Source organism: Triturus cristatus, chromosome 10, assembly GCF_964204655.1.
Source record: "Triturus cristatus chromosome 10, aTriCri1.1, whole genome shotgun sequence".
In the NCBI taxonomy this organism is placed as follows: domain Eukaryota; kingdom Metazoa; phylum Chordata; class Amphibia; order Caudata; family Salamandridae; genus Triturus; species Triturus cristatus.
This window is the reverse complement of record NC_140593.1, coordinates 952,856,411-952,874,222: the sequence shown is the minus strand read 5'-3', so window position 1 is coordinate 952,874,222 and position 17,812 is coordinate 952,856,411. Positions and strand designations below refer to the sequence as shown.

General features: G+C 43.1%; 1 protein-coding gene across 27 annotated transcripts in view; it reads right to left on the bottom strand.

Annotated features, from left to right (window-relative positions):
• OBSCN (obscurin, cytoskeletal calmodulin and titin-interacting RhoGEF) overlaps positions 1 to 17,812 on the bottom strand; it is a 1,809,553-nt gene that overhangs the window by 1,499,996 nt on the left and 291,745 nt on the right. For all 27 annotated transcript variants that reach the window (XM_085628811.1, XM_085628818.1, XM_085628815.1 and 24 more), the window contains exon 16: positions 6,324 to 6,599. In XM_085628811.1, the coding sequence (XP_085484937.1) occupies positions 6,324 to 6,599 (276 nt within the window). The remainder of the gene's footprint in view (positions 1 to 6,323; positions 6,600 to 17,812) is intronic.

The window sequence follows — 17,812 nt, the reverse complement described above, 5'->3', positions numbered from 1 at the left end:
TCTTGCAAAGAATACGGAGGGTGTTGAAGCAGGAGGAGGAGACGGCATTGACTTGTTGCGTCATTGACAGCGAAGAGTCCAGGATGAAACCCAGGTTGCGTGCGTGGTCGGTGGGTGTCGGCGCAGTTCCCAGTGAGGCTGGCCACCAGGAGTCATCCCAGGGGGAAGCGGTGGAGCCGAGGATGAGGACCTCCGTCTTGTCCGAGTTCAGTTTCAGGCGACTGCTCTTCATCCATTCAGCGACTGCCTTCATCCCTGCGTGGAAGTTGGTTTTGGCGGTGGCAGGGTCTTTGGTGAAGGAGAGGATCAGTTGGGTGTCGTCGGCATATGAGACTATGTTGAGGTCGTGTGAACGGACGATGTTGGCAAACAGTGTCATGTAGACATTGAAGAGGGTCGGCTGAGGGATTATCCTTGGGGTAAGCCGCAGGTGATCTTGGTGGCTTCGAGTCGGAATGGAGGGAGGCGGACTCTCTGGGTTCTGTCGGTGAGGAAGGAGGTGATCCAGTCCAGGGCTTTGACGCAGATCCCCGCGTTGCAGAGGCGTGTGCGCAGAGTGTGGTGGCAGATGGTGTCGAAGGTGGCCGAGAGGTCCAAGAGGATGAGGGTTGCAGTTTCGCCGTTGTCCAGCAGGGCCCTGATGTCGTCGGTGGTGGCGATGAGGGCAGTTTCGGTGCTGTGGTTGCTGCGGAATCCTGATTGGGACGAGTCCTGGGTGTTGGTGTTGGAGCCTTGATCAACCAGTTGTCCAGGTAGGGAAAAACCTGGTGACCGGAGTGCCGGAGATAGGCTGCTACTGGCGCCGAGCATTTGGCGAAAACCCTGGGCGCAGACTTTAGCCCGAAAGGTAGCACCTTGAACTGGTAGTGGCACCCTGCCATTTGAAACCTGAGGAAACGACAGTGCTTTGGATAAACAGGAATGTGAAAATACGCAGCCAGAAGATTCAGAGAGGTCATGTAATCCCCTGAATCCAAGATAAGGAGAATCTCCTGGAGTGACAACATCTGAAATAGCAGACTTTTGATGAACTTGTTCAACAACCTGAGGTCCCTGACCTGCCTCCATTTTCCAGTTCTTTTCTTTATGAGAAAAAAGTGAGAGTAGAATCTCAAGTTGCGCTGACTGTGTGGCACTATCTTGATTGACTGCTTGTCGAGAAGGAGTTTTATCTCCCTTTTGAGAAGCGCCAGATGGCGGTTAGCAGTCTTTCTTGGGGGAAAATCCAGACGTTGTTGAAGAAATTCCAGGGTGTGACTGTGGTTGAAAACGTTTTAACACCCACCTGTCAGACGAAAGGGAGTTCCCTTGAAGAAAGAATTTGGAGCAATCCTGAGCCAAATGTAGTGGGACTGGGTTGGCGGGTGCCTGATGAGTCTCATTGTCTTTTGCCCGCGTCATTGGATTTTCCTCCCGATGCAGGACGTCTTCAAGCTGGAGCCCTGGAGTAAGTCGGTGCAGACGTCTGCCGAAAGGACTGCGCGGAGTATTGAGGTCGGAAGCCTTGCTGGTCAAGGTGGAAAAAACACTTCAAACTACAGCATGATGAGAAAAGAAATAAAGTGGTACGACTTTCTCTGTGAGGCTAAAGATCTAACAGAACCTTGATACTTGCTGAATCAACGGCTGGAAAATGAATGGCAAATATCTTTTACATTTCTATACTCTATTGCCCTGACATAGATAACGATCGTGATTGTGCAATGCCCTGCTTTGAAGCAATTCTGGGATTATACAAGTAAGGTAATCTCAGAAGTGATAGGACAGAGATTCAAGGCATGTCCCTCTATCATTATATTTGGGATAGAAATGAATGAGTTTAACAAATGGGGCACAGAAGGAGAGCTATCTATTTTGTAACTGATGTTAAAAGCAAGGCTTGTAATATGGCAGCCGGGTCTGGTGGCTTAGCGAATTAATTCATCCACTGTAGGGGCCTGTGTTCGATCTCATGGTCCCAGATTCAAATCCCGACAGGTACACTCAGCCTTTCATCCATCTGAGGTCAATAAAATGAGTACCACTGAGTTGGGTAACAATAAACGTCTGTTAGTCAGCATCAGGACACCCTTGGGAGAATGTGCGCTTTACAAATGCACGTTATGCTATCTGTAAAAAGAGGGTTGTCTCAAGCACTCCAAAGATTAGGGAGTAGATTAACGAGGTGAAAAAAATCTATCACCTTGAAATATTGAGTGTAAATATGAAGAAGGCTCAGGTTTGGGGCCAGATGACTGAATGGCTGGGCGTAAATACTTAGGTTTCTGACCCAATGATTACACCAGTGTCAAAGTCGGCTTTTCATGTTCGATAAGAAGCTGCTCTGTTTTTAATGTGAAAGATGCAAAACTCAAACTTAACATCACTAGTGTGGATACAGACTGCGCACCAAGTTTTGGCATAGTTAGCAATGTTGGTCTTCGAAATGTAGAGGTGATGAGAACAAACAACATGATATTACACCCACTGATGAATTGCTCAACTCAGTGTAAAGTCTTTAACCCCTGGCGTACACTTAGACAACAAAGTTTCAAGTCCACACCGCACTTCTGCAAGTACTAGTCAACTTTCTCCAAGTTCTTCTCATACCAGGAACATCCTGGGATTATCCTCCTAGAAAATATCTTCTCATGCAGGTCCAGGCACACCCCTCCTCTCTCTCAGCAACCAGGCAATTTTCTAGGCACTTAAAGCAGACCTTCCGCTCCTCTCACCTCTGGATGACTGGCAGTAAGATAGACACCATTCCTGGCTATACAACAGATCTTCGAGTACTCTGCAGAGCACTCAATTTCTTGGTCAAGTAGAACAAAGTGGAGTGGCACATTCCTGTCCTTTCCTAGAACTGGCACACAATGTGCTGCCTTGCACCAACCCAGGCACGCTTGCATCATGGTGCAAGGGTGCCTGCATTGTAGGCAGGATTGTTTTTGTGCAGGAAAGGAACTTTCCTGTACAAAAACAATTCTCAGAGGCATTTTTCTCATTCTAAGTGAGCTGCAGAATGCAGAACACGTAGAAAGACGAAAAACAAGGAGAAATAAAGATATTTCTCCTCGTTACACTTCATCTCGGGGAGGCGTAGCATTTTTACCCATTCCCAGGTCTACCACTAATGGTACATTTTTTAACGCAACAAAATCTATGGGTGGATGCGTGGTAACACCCACGCTCCACCCATGGAACACCTCCCTAGGGCAGAGTAATGCAAGGCAGCGATTTGCGCTGCTTTGCGTTACTCCAGATTTAACAAGACATGCAGGGCCATGTAAGGTGGCCTTGCGTGGCTTGATACATATCACATAGGTTTTCTGTCACACTTGCATCACTTTGTGTGGTGTAAGGGCGATGCAAAACCATGATAAATCTGGCCCGTAATGACTTGAACAAGAGAAACGTCAGTCCCACCATTCTCCCATAGCACTCGCAACATTGTATTTCTCAGGAAGAACTGATAAGCAACATTTTGCTAACAATGTCCTCATTGAATTTCTGTGTGAAGGCCTGTCTCTGTACTCCCTCACTTTAGTGTCTTGGTATGCACCCTCCAACTGCAGGAATTCAGACAATATACTTCCACTGTTTGGAGAAGCTGTCCTCAACCTCTTGACTAGTATCATGCTAAAGCACTGGCATTCAAAATGGATTCCACTCGCCCTTGGTATCAGACTCATACCACACACAGTCCTACTACCATACATGTACCACACATTCATTGAAGCGGTACAAAAGGGGGTGGTGATGGACGGAGCATCAGAACCAATCAAACACTCACACCCAGTCAACAGATCTGGGTTTGATCCATCACCGTTCTTTAGCCCACTCTGCCACCCCAGTTCAGACATGGCCATATGCAAATCAGTCTGACCCTGTGCCTCATGGGAACAGTCCAGCCCGAACTGCCAAGCCATGCCTTCCCTGGACCGGAAACAAGGTTCCTAGGACCGGTTTCTGGCATTTCAGCCGTCTTCAGCCAGGCTTCCTTGAATACAGTGGCAAAGTGAGGAAGGGACTCACGTCTGAGCATACCCTGTCAACTTATGGCGAACAAAGCGGTACAAAAGGGGGTGGTGATGGACGGAGCATCAGAACCAATCAAACACTCACACCCAGTCAACAGATCTGGGTTTGATCCATCACCGTTCTTTAGCCCACTCTGCCACCCCAGTTCAGACATGGCCAGATGCAAATCACTCTGACCCTGTGTTTGATTGGTTCTGATGCTCCGTCCATCACCACCCCCTTTTGTACCGCTTTGTTCGCCATATGTTGGCAGGGTATGCTCAGACGTGAGTCCCTTGCTCACTTTGCCACTGGATTCAAGCAAGCCTGGCTGAAGATGGCTGAAATGCCAGAAACCGGTCCTAGGAAGCTTGTTTCCGGTCCAGGGAAGGCATGGCTTGGCAGTTCGGGCTGGACTGTTCCCATAAGGCACAGGGTCAGACTGATTTGTATATGGCCATGTCTGAACTGGGGTGGCAGAGTGGGCTAAAGAACGGTGATGGATCAAACCCAGATCTGTTGACAGGGTGTGAGTGTTTGATTGGTTCTGATGCTCCGTCCATCACCACCCCCTTTTGTACCGCTTTGTTCGCCATAGGTTGGCAGGGTATGCTCAGACGTGAGTCCCTTACACTCACTTTGCCACTGGATTCAAGCAAGCCTGGCTGAAGATGGCTGAAATGCCAGAAACCGGTCCTAGGAAGCTTGTTTCCGGTCCAGGGAAGGCATGGCTTGGCAGTTCGAGCTGGACTGTTCCCATAAGGCACAGGGTCAGACTGATTTGCATATGGCCATGTCTGAACTGGGGTGGCAGAGTGGGCTAAAGAACGGTGATGGATCAAACCCAGATCTGTTGACTGGGTGTGAGTGTTTGATTGGTTCTGATGCTCTGTCCATCACCACCCCCTTTTGTACCGCTTTGTTCGCCATAGGTTGGCAGGGTATGCTCAGACGTGAGTCCCTTACACTCACTTTGCCACTGGATTCAAGCAAGCCTGGCTGAAGATGGCTGAAATGCCAGAAACCGGTCCTAGGAAGCTTGTTTCCGGTCCAGGGAAGGCATGGCTTGGCAGTTCGAGCTGGACTGTTCCCATAAGGCACAGGGTCAGACTGATTTGCATATGGCCATGTCTGAACTGGGGTGGCAGAGTGGGCTAAAGAACGGTGATGGATCAAACCCAGATCTGTTGACTGGGTGTGAGTGTTTGATCGGTTCTGATGCTCCGTCCATCACCACCCCCTTTTGTACCACACATTCATTGAACACACACACACACACACGCACACACAGACTCTACATGCATGCACAGGATTTCCACGCACGTTTCTAGGGGCTCCACATAAAGCAGAACTTTGCATGAGAGATGTCATTAGACTACGGTCTCTATGACACAGAGCAAAATGTTTGGTCACACTAAAAGTTCACAAAACTTGGTACACTACCATAAACAACTTATGTGATACACGTAATGCATGGACGATTGTTTTATGCACAATATGCAAGCCCAATTTGTGTGCCACTCCAGGGCACAAAACAGTTTCAGGATAGCCCATTACCAGGGACAGGCATAGGTAGCATACACATGCTGGATCAGTGTGAAGCTCATACCAAACAAATTTCAAGATTACCAGTTTCACATGTACTCAGGACAGGGATACATGTCCATTTACAATGGAGGCGACATTTCCATCCCAGCGCTGCTGCACAATTCACAAAGGCTCTGAGTAAAGAGTTGTGTAAAGTCCTAATTCAACACCTGTCAATCTGTTCACCATGGAGGAAAGGACAGGTGCCTGTTTGCTATAAATGTTTAAAGAAAAATAAGTGTCTTTACTTTCACCTCATACTCTCCTTTCCTTATCTTTGTGTCATTCTATATCAGAGAGGAAAACTTCTGTTGCTGGTCGTCTAAGCTTGGAATAGCCATTCCCTAATAAAGTGATGGAAGTGCTGAAGATGGAGGAAGAATGAAGCTACAGTCAATAGTAAATGTTGTAGGTTACTATGGGTATGGCCACCATGACGTTTCTCAGTGGTTCGTGCAAAAAAATTCAAGTCTCAGTACGCACCCGTCATGCACACACACTAGGGCACTACATTATATGACAAGACATCAGCCGAGTCTGGACACAGGCTAACATTAATAGGAACAGATGCTAGAAAATTATAAATAGGTTATGAATTCGTTCAAACACCTTAATCAAGGGGGGTTCCTTTGAATTAAGTATATACTGAAACGCACATCATAGCTCTGTGAATATAAACCTAGAGTAGGAAACCAATTACTCAATGAAATATTACGGGTAGATATTTGACTGACCAGTAACTTGAATTTTGAAGTTGAGTTTCTGCCCAGCAGCTTCACAGATGTAATCCCCGGCATCTTTCTTCTCCACCTGTTCCACAACCAGCCTTCGGGATTTACCATCAGACTCCACCTTAATCTTCTTGCTGGCGGTGATTTGTTTCCCATCCTTGTACCATTTAACCTCAGTCTTGGCTTGTGATACTTCACAGCTCATGGTGGCAGTCTGCGTCAGGATAGCCTTCACCTCCTTCTGGACTTTATCCTGGTTCACAAACACTACTTCAGGCTCTGAAAATAAAGGAATAGACAACGGGATAGATTTATTTCATTTAGATTGATTTGGGTCAGTGTAAGATATCCTCTTAACAAATCCAGTCACATGGCAATGCTGTGGGGACTTGTTGCCCCCAATTACAAGTGAGGAGAACCTGACCTGGTTGTCTTATTAGCCAAAACATCGGGAGATCCTACAGATAATTCAGCTTGCCAGGTTTAGTGAGAGCTGCACAGGAAAATGCATGTAGTCATGTGGAGCTGAAGTAAAGCTCCTGATTTTCCCTGTTGTGAGGAAATCGTTCTCATTCACAATAGCCATTTAGCTAGGAAAAGAAAGCCAAACTGGGAACTCATATATGAGAATGCTGTGCCCTGTAAGGGGCTTTGTGTATTCCACTATTTGGGTGCACAGAGGGTTCTCTGGCAACCATAGTCATATAGTTTATTTCACTTTATGAAGTCTTGCATTTAACTGCCATATCCTCAATCCTGCAACATACCAAGGGAAGTAACGTAAAACAAAAGATGTGGTCTCTTTCAAACTTTGTTGAGGGCAATGACCACTCCTCAAACATGGCTTTGCCACTACCTTCCATAAACAACATCCTAGTTTTAACTGTGCAGTCTTGCTGTTTGCCCCCCTGATTTAATATTAGTGGGGTTGTGATCTACAGCCAGTGTCTCGGCCTTAAATTGCAAAGACAGAAGAATGCCCAGCTGCTCTCAAAATGTGGGGTCATTGATTCAATGAGAGTGGATCTCTGAGTTGCAATCAGGGTATTCTGACAAAAAATATTTTAAAAAATATTGTGAGACAAAATATTGAGGGACAGAATATAGAACCTAAAAATATATATTTTTAAGTCTTTTATGAGTGTGTTAAATATAGTTATATATATTATATAATTTAACGGTCAAGTTTATAGGTAATGGTTGTGTTATAAGATGTTATTTATTGATAAGTGTGTTTAATAATTTTTTAGTGCATTTTTTATTTTGGTAATATATATGACTTTTTTTTAATGTCTGTTTATTTAGCGAGTTGTGGAGTTTGTAAGGGAATAGGGTGGGAATATTTTTTACATTTATTTATTGATTATACATTTATTTTTTATAAGTTTTAATATGTTAATTTGGAAACTGATAATGTAAATACCTTTTAACATCATCATCAAAAACTTTATTTTGGCCAAACATGGCCATAAAAGCACAGATATAAAGACATCACATTTTGTTAAAAACAACTAAAATCAACACCATTACATTCAAACATTGTTATAGGCCATTACCCCAATGAGGACATCAGCTAACGCTATAAAGACCTATTTTGCATCACATTTTGCTGCAAGTAAACTAAGAGTGATACCAGTGCATTTAGGCACTATCGTAGCCATTGCCCTCGGGGAAACGACAGCTAGCATTGTACAGACAAGTTTTACATCAAACTCATTTGTCATCCTTGTTGTCCTTCTAATTCACCCCACAATCCCACATTGTTATTGAAAAAGACAATGATAAAGTGCTTATATTTTCTACAGCCAATCTGGGGGGATCATGGCCCCATTGTCCCTTTGCCTCACCCCGCTGCCCCACATTATTTTGTAGATAGGGCAGTCATATAGATCTTGTGCATCATACGGGTAATACCTTTTACCTATTTAATAGATAATTTTAAAAAAGGGGAATTTTTTTATTTATTTGGTAATTGGTTATTTATACAATTAATGTTATCAATCATTTAATAGTTTTTATTATTTTGGATAGCTATTATTTTTTATTTACTTTTTTTACATCATATGTCAGTTTATAGTGATTATTTTTTTAAATAATGTGTATTTTTTTGTTTGCAATTTAATTGTTTTGCTTTTGGGGTTGTTGGAATTTTAGGGTAATAGAATGGAATTAATTATTTTTATTTACATATAATATAATGTATAATTTTATATCTCAATTTCATGTTTTTAATTTTTAATATGTATATACATTTTACAGTATTACAAATGTTGGGCATTGACAGTCGTCTTATGCCCACTATGCCATCACGCATTGTGTCCCCCTCCAGGTCACAAAGCAAATTCTGGATTACGTACTACCAGGGAAAGGAAAGAGCCATTACAACATGGTCATAACCATGCATGACCATTACCACGCATCCTTTTCAAGGAACATGCCTTTACCATGCATGTCCGTTACAACTAATCATTTACCACAAATATGCCTCTACCACTGATGTCTGCTACGAAATCGGATCTGCGTGTTAAAGGCATGTTCTTTGTAAAGGGTTAGTGGTAATAGTCATGCGCCTTATGACAGCAGCAGGGGGAGGTTTTAGGGCTCAGGGCTAGCAAAATGGGGTTGCTGCGGGGGGGATTTAGGGTCAGGGACAGTAAAAGGGGGCTGCGGCAGGGGACGGTTTTAGGGCTCAGGGCTAGGAAAATACAGTTGCTGAAGGGGGCGGTTTGAGGGCTCAGGACAGAAAAAGGGTACAGCGCCGGGCAGGAGGACTGTGAATAGCTCAAGGGGCAGTGGTGGACTAGCAAGTGGCTAATGGGTGTAGTAGTGGAGGTAAGGACCCACTCAGCTTACGGCCGGCCTCTGGAGAGTTTCGTCTTTGACTCCGCCCATCACAGCCTCGACCTGTAAGCAGGGCCCTGCAACATGCAACCAGGGCAGAAGCCTGTGTGCATCAAGTCTGAAAGGCTCTCGTGCACACCTGAGAGAACCTTGGGGCCTTGAGAAATACCTTGAGAGTAAAATGGTACACAATTGCTGGTTACAGACAAACCGTATAGGATCGTGCGTGAGGGCTACATATGATGGGCTTAAAAACAAAATAAAAAAAATATACCACTTTCAGCTTATCCGTCTGGAGTGCCGGCCTTGCGACATCCCACCTCCTTAGAGCATATGCAGGCAGAAAGTGTGCGCAGGCCCATGACAGCAGCCCATCCCCGTTGTGACCACCCCTACAGATGCTACAAAACGAACAACACGCCCCATCCAACTGGTGCAGGTAGGTAAACACAGCCGGAGTCTATCAACCGTGATTGTGCGCAATTGTGTGTGTCTTTACTACGTATATATTTTTACCAACCATGACTTTACAGCAAAATTTTCGTAGTAAAGGCATGCGTGGTAAAGCCATATACGTGGTTAAATTGTTCGCTGTCTATGCATGCGTTGTAATGATGCATGCGTGGTATTGACAGTGAAGTATAGGCATGCCTGTAAGTTGCACACGTTGTTCCATCATACATCCCAAGGGAAAGGCCTAAGTCTTGGATGCATGATAGATTAGTGTGTAGCTAGTTTAAAACAAAAGTAAGACTATCAGTTTTATATGCAGTCGGGCCCTCAGAAAAGGGGTACATGCCCATTTATCATTGAGGGGAGATTTCCATCCCAGCGCTACTTCACAAATTTCCAAAAGCTCTAGGCAAAGAGTTGTGTAGAGGGAGCGCGCGGCGCGACGATCTAAGATGGCCGCCGGGTGAGAAGCTCCGCTCGAGAAACGCCGATTCGAGCATGAAGGCACCTCTTCCAGGCAACGAAGCTCCGTTTTGAGCATGGATTCGGCTTTGGGACATAGCAGGGACTGCCTTGGCAAGTTTTGTTGACCGAAATGCGGTCTTTTCGTTACCATAATTGCGTTCTTTCTGCTTCCCTCGGATGACGGCCGCCATTTTGTTTTTGTTTTTTTTCTTTAGCGTTTTTTTTGCCATTTTTTCGCTGCCACTGAATCTTTAAGCCTGGTTCCTGATGTTTTTTGGTGGTATTGCGGCGGTGGCTGCGTTTGCTCACCCTCTGCCTTCTTTCTGAGCAATTATCTGTTGGCGCCTGGTCTCTCTGGTGGCCTCTGTGGATTCCTCAGATTGTGTGTCTCAGGTGTCCCAATACCCTCCGCTGTGTTAAACCTTGATATTATCATCGTCTGCTACTCCTCCTCTTGCTGCTGACTACGCAATTTTTCTGCGGTCCTGCCTGTTTTCCGCCATTGTTTATTTCTGCCATAATTGGTTGCGGCACTGTCAGTATGGAGGGCGTACACTCTACCAAGCCTCACGGAGGCTCTTCTGGGGGAAGGAAGGACTCAAGCAACCCTTCGGTTAAACGCACCAAAAAAGACCCGCCTTCCCCAAATAAATCTCCACTGCCTCTCACTCTTGAGGATATTATGGAGGAGTTGCGCCTTATTCGTCCTTTTATCACGGACACTGCTGCCACGCTTCAGAGGTTAGATGATAAGTGGTCTAGTATGGATACGAGACTGTCTGAGGTGGAGCAGAGGATTAGTGATGCACAGGATGTTGTCACTAAAGTTGACACTCTCACCAAAGAAGTTGGCCAGCTCAAGAAAGTGGCGGAAGATTTGGAAAACCGCAATAGGCGCAACAACCTGCGCATTTATGGTATTCCTGAGGGATCAGAGGGGTCGGACATGATTCAATTCCTTAAATCCCAAGTTCTTCAAATTGTTGGCCTCCCGAAATCCTCAGATTTTAATATACAACGTGCTCATCGTCTGGGGCCAAGAAATGCATCTTCTGCATCTAAACCTCGTGGAATCATAGCATATTTCCTCCTCTACTCAGATCTTATGATGATTCTCCAGGCCGCCAAGCAACATAAGCAAATGATCTGGTCTGGGCACAAGGTCTTTTTCACTCAGGATGTCTCCAAGCCTACGGCTTCCCACCGAAAGGAATTCTTGGACCTCAGACCGGCTTTGAGATCTATGAACGCACGCTATGGTTTAATACACCCTTGTTTTTTCAAAGTGACCTATAAGGAAAGAACTTATAGCTTTGAGAATCCTACTGACCTGCGGAAGTTTATTCATACCCACAAGGGAGAACTTATGGAACTGAGCAAATCCTAGTTGTTTCTTTTTCTTCTTAAAAGTATAGGATTATCCTGTGTTGCTCAAATGTTTACTTAGAAGTTGGTTAGTTCCTGTACTTTTTGTGCTCATTCCTTGTTTTTTCCTTTGTTTTGCAGGATTCCCCTTTGTGGTTTTCTTGTCATGGTCATCCTTTTGTCCCATCCCGCCGTTTACAGTGTCTACCCCTTCTGTTGCCGTCTCTTTCCCTAGATGTTTGGTAAGTTCCTTCGCTTGTCCTATTTGATTTTTATATTGTTCTAGTTTTCTGATTTATAGTCTTTTGTCTATCAGTTTCTTTTTATACTTCTACGGTGGTTTGTTCTCTTATATGCTTCTCTTGCGCGGCTTTTTTGGTCTTCGTCGCCCCCCTCTCACAGTAATGTTTTTTGTTCAACTGTTTTCCGTGGCTAAAGTTTGTTGGCTTTTTGCCACCCTCCTTTTGATGCTTTTGGGGGGTTTCTGTACCCCTGCATCCTTCTCCCTATCCTTTCCCCCCTCCTTTTCGCTTTTTCCCTCCTTTTGCTGTTTGTCCTCCCATTCCTCATACCTCTTTATTCCTGTCATCTCTATTCGTCTGGCAACCTCTTCACTATCTGATACACACCATATTTTCCTCTTCTCTTTTTCTGTTCATGGTACTCCTTTTTCCTTCTTCTCTTTTATATCTTCACCTACGTATTTGCGGCTGTTGTCTGCTCCAATTTTTCTGTCCCTTACTATTTATTCAGGCACCTGTGCATTTCATTTTTTTTCTCAGTTTGCTTCTCTTTCTCTTGTCTGTCCTAAATTCCATACTCCTTTCGGCTTATCCTTACTTTCTTTGCACAAATGAATGGTCTTCGTGTCATTTCTTGGAATGTTAAAGGAGTTTGCAACCCTGTTAAAAAACAACGTGTCTTATCTCATTTAGCAAGGTTGAAATGTCATGTTGCACTGTTACAAGAGACCCACCTTAATTCTCAAGACTTATCGTCATAGCGTAGACAATGGGTTGGAGAGGCATTTTGTTCTCCAGCAGCAAATGGTAAAAATGGTGTTCTTGTTTTGTTTCATAAGTCCTTATCTGTTCAATTGCACAATGAATCCCATGACACTTGTGGTAGATGGCTATTCTTAGATGTTACTGTTAATAATACACAATTTTCCTTTTGTAATGTTTATGGCCCTAACGGGGTAGATTTGACCTTTTGGAGGGACTTCTCTAAACTTCTATCCTCTCATGCGAGTGATAATTTGATTGTAGGTGGTGATTGTAACCAACTAATGGACCCATTTTTAGATCGCAAATCACACACCAGATATGTCCCCAACAAAATGCAAAAGTCCTTTTTTAATGCTATCTCCTCCAGAGGTCTTATTGACTCATGGAGACTTTTCCATCCCGATACCTTAGAGTTTTCCTTTTTTTCTCCAGTACACTCCTCACATTCCCGTATAGACTATATTTTTCTCACACAGCATTCATTCCAATTTATGACTAATTCAGAAATAGGCTCAATTCTTATATCTGACCATGCTCCGGTTATTACTGATCTAGACTTTCCCTCACCTACTCCCACCTCTAGGCGGTGGCGTTTCAATAACTCGCTCCTCCTAGATTCACAGTTTGTTGAGCAATTTACATTTTTTGCAAAGGATTTTTTTATAAATAATCTTCACTCCACTCCTCACTTTCACTCTATTTGGGACTCCTTCAAGGCTGCTGCCAGAGGTTTTATTATTGCTTTTGTCTCACGAAAAAAGAAAGCAGCTCTTTCAAAGTCAGCCCAAATTCTTAAACAAATTAAAGACCTAGAGCATCTCTATTTCACCACTAATTCCTCAGAATCACTCTCTTCTCTCATCAAAGCAAAAATGCAGTTTAACAAGCACTCTTGGGACTCTGCGAGTACCACCCTCCTCAATTTTCATTCCAAAATGTATGGCGGGCGCAATAAAGCTGGTAAGTCTCTCGCTAACTATCTAAAAATTAAAAAACAAAAATCTAAAATAATAACTATTACCGATTCGCATGGAGTTTCTCAGCATACGGATGACAAAATTCTTGATTGTTTTGTTCAATATTATTCTACACTTTATACGCCCGAATCTGTTCCCTCGCCTTCTCAAATAGACTCCTTTTTTCAGTCCCTCCCCTGGCCTTCGGATAGGTCTGTGGATCTCTCTTCACTCGACGTTCCTCCTTCAGAAAAGGAGCTACTTAATGCTATTATTTTTCTTCCCAAGGATAAAACCCCGGGCCCAGATGGTTTCACGGTTCGTTTTTATCTCCATTTTAAGGATATTCTTTTACCTCATTTATTTTCTTTGATTACTTCCTTTGCGGCTCAAGGGAGATCTCAAGGTTCTTTCACTCAAGCTATGCTATGCTTAATCCCTAAAAAAGATAAAGATCCCTCCCTCTGCAAAACTTATCGACCCATCTCCTTGATTAATACGGACTGTAAAATTTATGCTAAAGTTTTGGCCTCTCGTATTAACAAGGTTATCCCTGATCTTATCAATATCTATCAATCTGGGTTTGTGAAAGGTAGATCCATCACTGACAACTCGAGAACCTTCCTTAACATCATTCACCTGGCCTAAAAGATGGACTTCCCAATCGCTGCCATTACCTTAGATGCTGAGAAAGCGTTCGATAGAGTCTGTTGGGATTTTATGTTTGGTGCTTTGCGTTGGCATGGCTTTAGTCCTCCCTTTATTCGTTATGTTAAGCTACTATATTCTGCTCCCTCCACCTCTATTTGGGTTAACGGGTCTCAATCCTCTTATTTTTCTTTGCATAGAGGCACTAGACAGGGTTGTCCTCTCTCTCCTCTTCTTTTCATTCTTGCGCTAGAGCCCTTTTTAGAAAAAATTCGTCGTTCATCTTTGTATGCTGGCTTCAAATTTCGTAACATGGATATTAAGTTTACGGCCTATGCTGACGATATTTTGCTTTATATTTCTAACCCGTCCACCTCTTTGCCCGCACTCTTTTCTCTGTTACAAGAGTACTCTCTGGTTTCTGGATATAAACTTAATATAGATAAATCTGAGGTTTTGCCACTTAATAAATTTTGCCTTCCTCATATGTTTCAGGGTTCGGGTTTTGAATGGAACTCAGCTAACATTAAATGTCTAGGTATTCTGTATGCCAGCACCATTAGAGATACGGTAAAGCTTAACCAGAAGGATATTGTCAAAAAACTCTCTTCCCTTATAGAACGTTGGTCTCCCCTTTTTTTATCCTGGTGGGGGAGACTCGCCACTATTAAAATGATGCTCCTCCCTATAGTCAATTTTTACCTTTCAATGCTTCCAATCTCCCTTCCACTCTATTTTTTTAAAACTATTAATCGTATTTTTACCTCCTTTTTATGGAATAAACGTAAGGCAAGGATTTCTCTTTCTCGTCTTCAGCAACCTAAAGATCTGGGTGGAGTGAATTTCCCCAACTTTGTTCGGTTTCACTCAGCTTTTACTCTGAAACAGATTTGGCCTTTTCTATCTGACTTGTCTGACCCCCCTCTAACAGCCTGGAGCGCTATAGAACTTGCCCAGCTCTCGCCCTTTTCATTCGTTACGGCTACCCGGTTATCTCGTCCTCCACAACGTTTTCTTACTCCTATCTTTAGACACTCTAAGGCACTCGCCCTCTCTGTCTTTCGCTCTTCCCTTTCGCAGTTGGAATTCCATTCCTCAATCCCAATTTGGTACAACAAATCCATTATGATTAATCACAGAGCACTTTTCTGGAAAGAATGGATAGATAAAGGCATCATTACTTTCGATTCTTTACTTATTAATAACTCCCTGCGCGACTTTTCCGATATTCGAGATTCTTTTCACCTCTCTAGTGTTCATTCCTCTCAGTATCCCTTGCTCAAGAACTCTTTAGATCTTTTTATTTCTCAGGGCGCTTCACTTTCCACTGCTGGTTCAACCATTTTCCCTCTCCCGGACTTCTCTATTCTCCTTAAAGCTGCTGCTATTTACAAGTTACTTTCTTGTTCTCCTGTAGCAAGAATTAAGTCCAAGCTTGAACTCTCCTGGGAATTGGACCTAGCCCAAGAGTTTCCTCTCCAAGTTTGGAACTCTTTATGGTTAAAGTTGCACACTGCTTCACGTTCTGCCAGTACCACACAGACTCTGTATTTTTTTTATAATAAACTTTTTTTTACCCCTTCTGATTTATATAGCTTTAAATTGATTGACTCTAAAAAATGTTGGTCTTGCCCCTCTGAGAATAGTGACTTTTTGCATATGTTTTTTCACTGCCCGTTGGTTAAATCCCTCTGGTCCCGTGTTTGGTCTAAACTGAACGATATCTTAGCTACTGACCACACTTTTGAGATTGTTCATATCTTTTTAGGTGGTATGGCTCCTATATGGAATGTTTCTGCTAATGTTCGTAAATGTATTGACTTGTATATAGCCATTACTCTACAGATAATTACGACCAATTGGAAAGATGCCTCCAAGATCTCATATAATGCATGGTGGAATCTATTATGTCATCACCACCGAGTGGATCGTGCTTTTGCCACTCCTGTACCCCTTTTGATCAAAAAGGATTTGTTATGGTTGCCATTAACTAATTTTCTTTCCCAAACTGTTCCTTAAATAGCTGTTTTTATTCCTTTTTTTTTCATTTGCACATGTTATTGATACAGCTTCTCCTAATATGTTTATTCATTTATTAGCTTACTATACTTATATGATGTTTATTCTGTATAATGGTTACATTTTTCCCCCCTCCCCCTCCTTTTTTCCTCCTTTCTTCTCTACCCTCCCTACCCATTACTCAAAACCTTAAAATGCTTTTTACATATGTATATTCTCTATCTTTCTATGGCACTTTTTTCAGATTGTACGATTTAGTTTTTTTTCCCATTGTTCTATTACATTGCCTTGGTCTATTTTTTTTTTGTACTGATGTTTTACTTGGTTTATGATATTTAATAAAGCTTTCTAAACTTAAAAAGTTGTGTAAAGTCCAAATTCTATTTCAGTACCTGGAGCCGCAGATTGTGCTTTCTCTTCAATTTATTTTGCTCAGCAGCCTTAGGAAAACAACATTTAAAGTCTACAAATCCCAAGATTCTCTGAGATAGATCGACAATACAACCATAGAGCCAGTCCTATATATCCAACATCAAGATAAAGCACTTCCGCTTTATTCGCTGCTCAGCAGCCAGATAAGTGTTTTTCCTTCATATTGTATATCTTTGCCTAATTAATACTGTTGTTGTATAATCTGATAGTCTACATGTGCATAGCCGGCAAGTTTTCAGATTTCTTATGTGTGACATTTTCATAATTTCAGTGTAATTAAGAGTGACATTCTACAACGATGGGCCAGATTCTGATGCAGTTTTGAAAGCTTCCCGACCAAATGGGTTTGGGAATGGTTTCCGACCGAATCGGATCGGGAGAGTCCAACCGACTGAGTATGATACATCCGAAAGCTTCCAGATACGATTTGGTTGGACTCCCGTTGATTTCAATGGGAGCCTTTGTTCCAAACGAACGCATAGGCTCGAGTCGGACGGCACGATTCGAAAAGGCTGTCCAAATCTAGCATCATACTCAGTCGTTCGGAAACGCGGCCCGTAAAGATGTACAATTCTGCTCTTTACGGCTCGGTCATTCCAAATGCAGTCGGGTTCGGATTGGGATATTCCTAACACCTAACTCGCATCGTACTCGGTAGGTCGAAAACCTTTCCGAGTCAGTCGGAAAGACACGTTCCCGATCAGATTTGGACGGAGCAAATGCCGTTAGGAGGCCTTCGTAACAGCATCGCAATCAGGTCCTCAGCAGCCAGATAAGTGTTCTTCCTTCATATTGGATATCTTTGCCTAATTAATACTGTTGTTTTATAATATGATAGTCTACACACGAATAGCTGTCAAGGTTTCAGATTGCTTATGTGTGACATTTTCATAATTTCAGTGTATTTATGAGTGACATTCAACGACTATGAGTGACACTTTCTCTCAAGCAAAATCAAGTAATGAAGATGAGGGAAACAGTTAAATATGACAAATTTACAATTTGAGGAACGAGAAACTCTAAGAAGAGCTTAAAACTGCTGTAAAGCAACAGAAATGGAAGGGCACTAACCTAGTAAAAAGCAGTAACTCACAGCTAATCCTCATGAAATAAAAAATACAGTTTTACGAATATGAGTGGTTCATTTCAGTTGATAGGTACTGTACATGGCAATGGTTTCTACATTCCTCTGTGAAAGAAATGTGCCCTGGCCCTTTGAAACCCAAACTTTTGCCTAAAATACAACACTTTTCAGCTGAGAGCCCATGAATGAGGCCTGCAGACCTTTGCCCCAGGCTCTTATCAT